The sequence below is a fragment of the Oryza glaberrima genome, chromosome 2, assembly GCF_000147395.1.
Source record: "Oryza glaberrima chromosome 2, OglaRS2, whole genome shotgun sequence".
NCBI lineage: Eukaryota > Viridiplantae > Streptophyta > Magnoliopsida > Poales > Poaceae > Oryza > Oryza glaberrima.
In genome coordinates, this window is record NC_068327.1 from 28,715,319 (window position 1) to 28,718,771 (window position 3,453).

At 45.2% G+C, this 3,453-nt stretch overlaps 1 protein-coding gene across 1 annotated transcript; it reads left to right on the plus strand.

Moving 5' to 3' along the window:
• Positions 1-516: 516 nt before the first annotated feature.
• On the plus strand, positions 517-2,736 carry LOC127761365 (uncharacterized). Its single transcript, XM_052285647.1, has 2 exons — positions 517-871; positions 1,180-2,736. Exon 2 carries the CDS (start codon positions 1,349-1,351, stop codon positions 1,775-1,777), a length of 429 nt encoding a protein of 142 aa, XP_052141607.1. The 5' UTR covers positions 517-871; positions 1,180-1,348; the 3' UTR covers positions 1,778-2,736.
• Positions 2,737-3,453: the final 717 nt, after the last annotated feature.

Genomic DNA, 3,453 nt, shown 5'->3' on the forward strand with positions numbered 1-3,453 from the left:
GTTTAAACATCCAGAAACATGGAACAAAAATCCCATCATGGTAAAAGTAAACCGCTTCCCTAGGGCTAGGGATCCTTCTGTCTTTGCTTTTTTAATCTGGAAAATGGCAAGAAGCCAATAACACACACTCTCTCTCAGTATTTTTCAACGGTTGGTAAGCTGTAAATAAAAGCATAAACAAACAGCAAATGACTCCTCAGTAGTAGTAGTACTAGTACAGGAGTAGCAGTACTCCCTTCGTCCCATAATAAGTACAGCTTTGCACTATTCACGTTCAACGTTTGACCGTTCGTTTTGTTTGAAAAAATTTTATGATTAGTATTTTTATTGCTATTAGATGATAAAATATGAATAGTACTTTATGTGTAACTAAATTTTTTAAATTTTTTCATAAATTTTTCAAATAAGATGGACGGTTAAACGTTGAACACGGATATCCACGGCTGCACTTATTTTGGGTAGTATTAAAAAAGCTTCATGAGAAGAACCAAATCTCTCTCTCTCTCTCTCTCTCTCACACACACACACACACACACACACACACAAACCCCAGCCAGTGCAGCTGCTGCTGCTACCCCAGAAGCTATTGGAGCCCAACCATCCAGAACTCCCAGACCACAGAGCACTAGTTGTTCATTTGTAGAGCCCTGAGTCCTCTCCTGCTTCCTGAACACCACATCCCAATCTTTGCTGAAACCTCCCGATCCGCGGGTACTTCTGGCATCGCAAACCGAAGATTACCGCCGATCCATTGGATACCCAGCGTTTCTTTTCCTGTAGCACCTGCGAAAAATTCCATCTTTTTTGGCTACCAAACTTGAAGAAATGGGATGCATGATGCTGCTTGGAGTGGACGCCAGCTATATGGAAGGTGAGTTTCTTGCTTGTCATCCGTGGAAAGAATGGTTCCGATATTGAATCGGTCCTTGTTTTATGTTTATTGTTCTCTATCGAAAAAAAAAAATCCTTTTGTTAAACTTATCTTGATAGATGCGTATTGCTTGCTGTTTTGTATAGTTTTCATCTGGATATTTATGTTGCTTGATCTGGATTTGCAACTTCTTTATTGATATGGATCTCAATAGACCTCAAACTTTATTGCTTCTGCACCCCAAGAACCCATTTCATCATGAACTAGTTAGATGTAACAGCATGTTGTTCTTGGTATTACGACTGCAGATTTCTAGCCTATCTTCTTGATTGGATTGTCGCCATCGCGAGGTATCTCGGTGAAATATTGAGTACTTTCCTTCCAAATAGCAACTAGAGAAAAACATAGAGCAACTTCAGTAGAGCCTGCAGCTTCAGTGATTGTCTGAATAAATCTTGTCACTGCTTAGTTGGATAGATGGGTAGAGGAAGAGGCAGAGGAAAGAAGCTAACGATTGTCCGGAGCCATGAAGACAAAGGAAGCGGCGCTGAAGAAGCTATGCCTGCAAGAAAGAGGAGGGGAAGGCCACAAAAGCGCTTCGCCGATAAGATTGATCAAGTAGATGTGGAAAATTTTGTAGACAATGTAATTGATGGCGAAGAAGTAGAAGGTGATGATGTTAAGCTGAAGGCATCAAGGCTAGACAAGAACACCACTGCATCTGCTGCTGGTAACAAGAGAGGCAGGCAGCTGAAAGAAAGCTCCAATCTTGTCCTGGAAGAGAGTAATTCCAGTGTTCGATCAAGCAGTGATGAATCAACTAGGACTAATGGATTCAGGCAGATTGGAAGCCGGCGCAAAAACAAGCCCAGGCGAGCAGCGGAGGCAGGGCTAGAATGCAAGTGAGTCCATCTACACAATTTTTCAGTATTCAGTAGACTTCTTTTTTTTTTTTCTCATCGTCTTCTCTTCAGTAGTTCCTCAATGCTGCGAAATGTAAGCAAAATTATGTACTGATTGCTCAGGGTTTTGCCAATGTTGAAGCAAAACAAATGAACTGATAGTACTGTACACCAACAGGTGTTCAGCTGCTCTTCCAGGCTGAATACTATTTTGGCCTGCTTGTATCAGAGCTCTCAACAGCTGGTGATATTAGCAGAAATTCCTGCAATCTTGATTCTCTTTGCCTCTTAGAGCAGCTCAGTTTAGTTGCTAAATAGACGGTGTTCCTAGCCTGGCAACGCTGGATAGGTTTGTTCTTACCTTATCTTCTGAGTAGTGAAAATCCAGTCTGTTTGTTTTTTAATTAGAGCTGTATTTCTAAACATTTTTATCTCCATTTGGATACTGTCATATTTCACATTCATACTTGAGAAAAACAGCACAGTACAGTTGCTTATGTATATATGTACAAGTGTAAAACCGAATTTGGTCTACCATTATATATGTAGAGCGGGGTTGGGTTGCATCGGGAGTACTTCGAAACCAAATTTTTGCATCAAAAATAGAATATTTTTGGTATAAACTCATCTGAATTGTATCACTGTTTGATAGCGCCGTATTTACAAACGTTTTTGTGTCGGCTGAGTACTAAACCTGAGAAATAAACCGAGGGCGTTAAGTGTCGAAGTCAAAACTAAGCTAATGGTTTCAGTGGCTAAGAGTATTTTTAAAGCAAGCACTGTCTGGTCTTGGAAACGTGGTTAATGGGCCACCACCACGGTAGCACCAAACTAACCTTACCCGTCATGTGCTGATCCTGAGGACAGATCCAACGTATAATAAGCATCTCGTCGGTCATTTCGCTTTGCCATGCCCAGCAGTGGCATCAGGCTGCAATGAGCGCGCACCATAATCATATAGAGCTAGAAGGGTGTGTTTAGTTCACGCTAAAATTAAAAGTTTGGTTAAAATTAGAACGATGTGATGGAAAAATTAGAAGTTTATATGTGTAGAAAAATTTTGATGTGATAAAAAAGTTAGAAGTTTGAAGAAAAAGTTGGGAACTAAACCACACCGAAGACACGGCGAGGTTTGGCACGGAGACGTGGCATCGATGCAGGTTTCACTGTAGAATCAGCGCAGAGGAAAGCAGAGCGCGATTCATCAGAGGCGCCGATTCGTCTGGTCGCCTTGACCCGCCCTCGTGTCGTCTCCGGTCGGGACGCGGGAGCTGAGCGGGCGGCAGGCAAGCCAAGCGGCTGGGGCCTTTTCGGCAAAGCCGCGCCACTTTTTACCGCTCGTGACTGGAAGAGAGGCCGCACGCCACGGACGCCACCGCGCCGCGTAGACGGTTGGGAAAACCACGGCGAGATCACCATGCCCCGCCCGCGGTGGGTTGGCACTTCGGCACGGCGGTCTCTCGGAACGGGAGTGAGTGGCAGGGACGTGCGCGGCGCGGCGCGGGACGTGGCCGCGAGCGGTGGCAGCCGGAACGGGGAATACGGGGTGTGTGTCTGGGTGATGCTGTCGCGCGGTCGCGGGCGCGACATCATGATGGATCGCTGGCGACTTCGGCTGCCGGGGGCCGCCACCGCCACCTCCCGCGTCTGCGTCTCCACCGGTTTCGGGCCCCGGCGCGG

Coding starts and splice junctions, on each gene's coding strand:
- LOC127761365 (XM_052285647.1), top strand. CDS start 1,349: ATGGGTAGAGGAAGAGGCAGAGGAAAGAAGCTAACGATTGTCCGGAGC.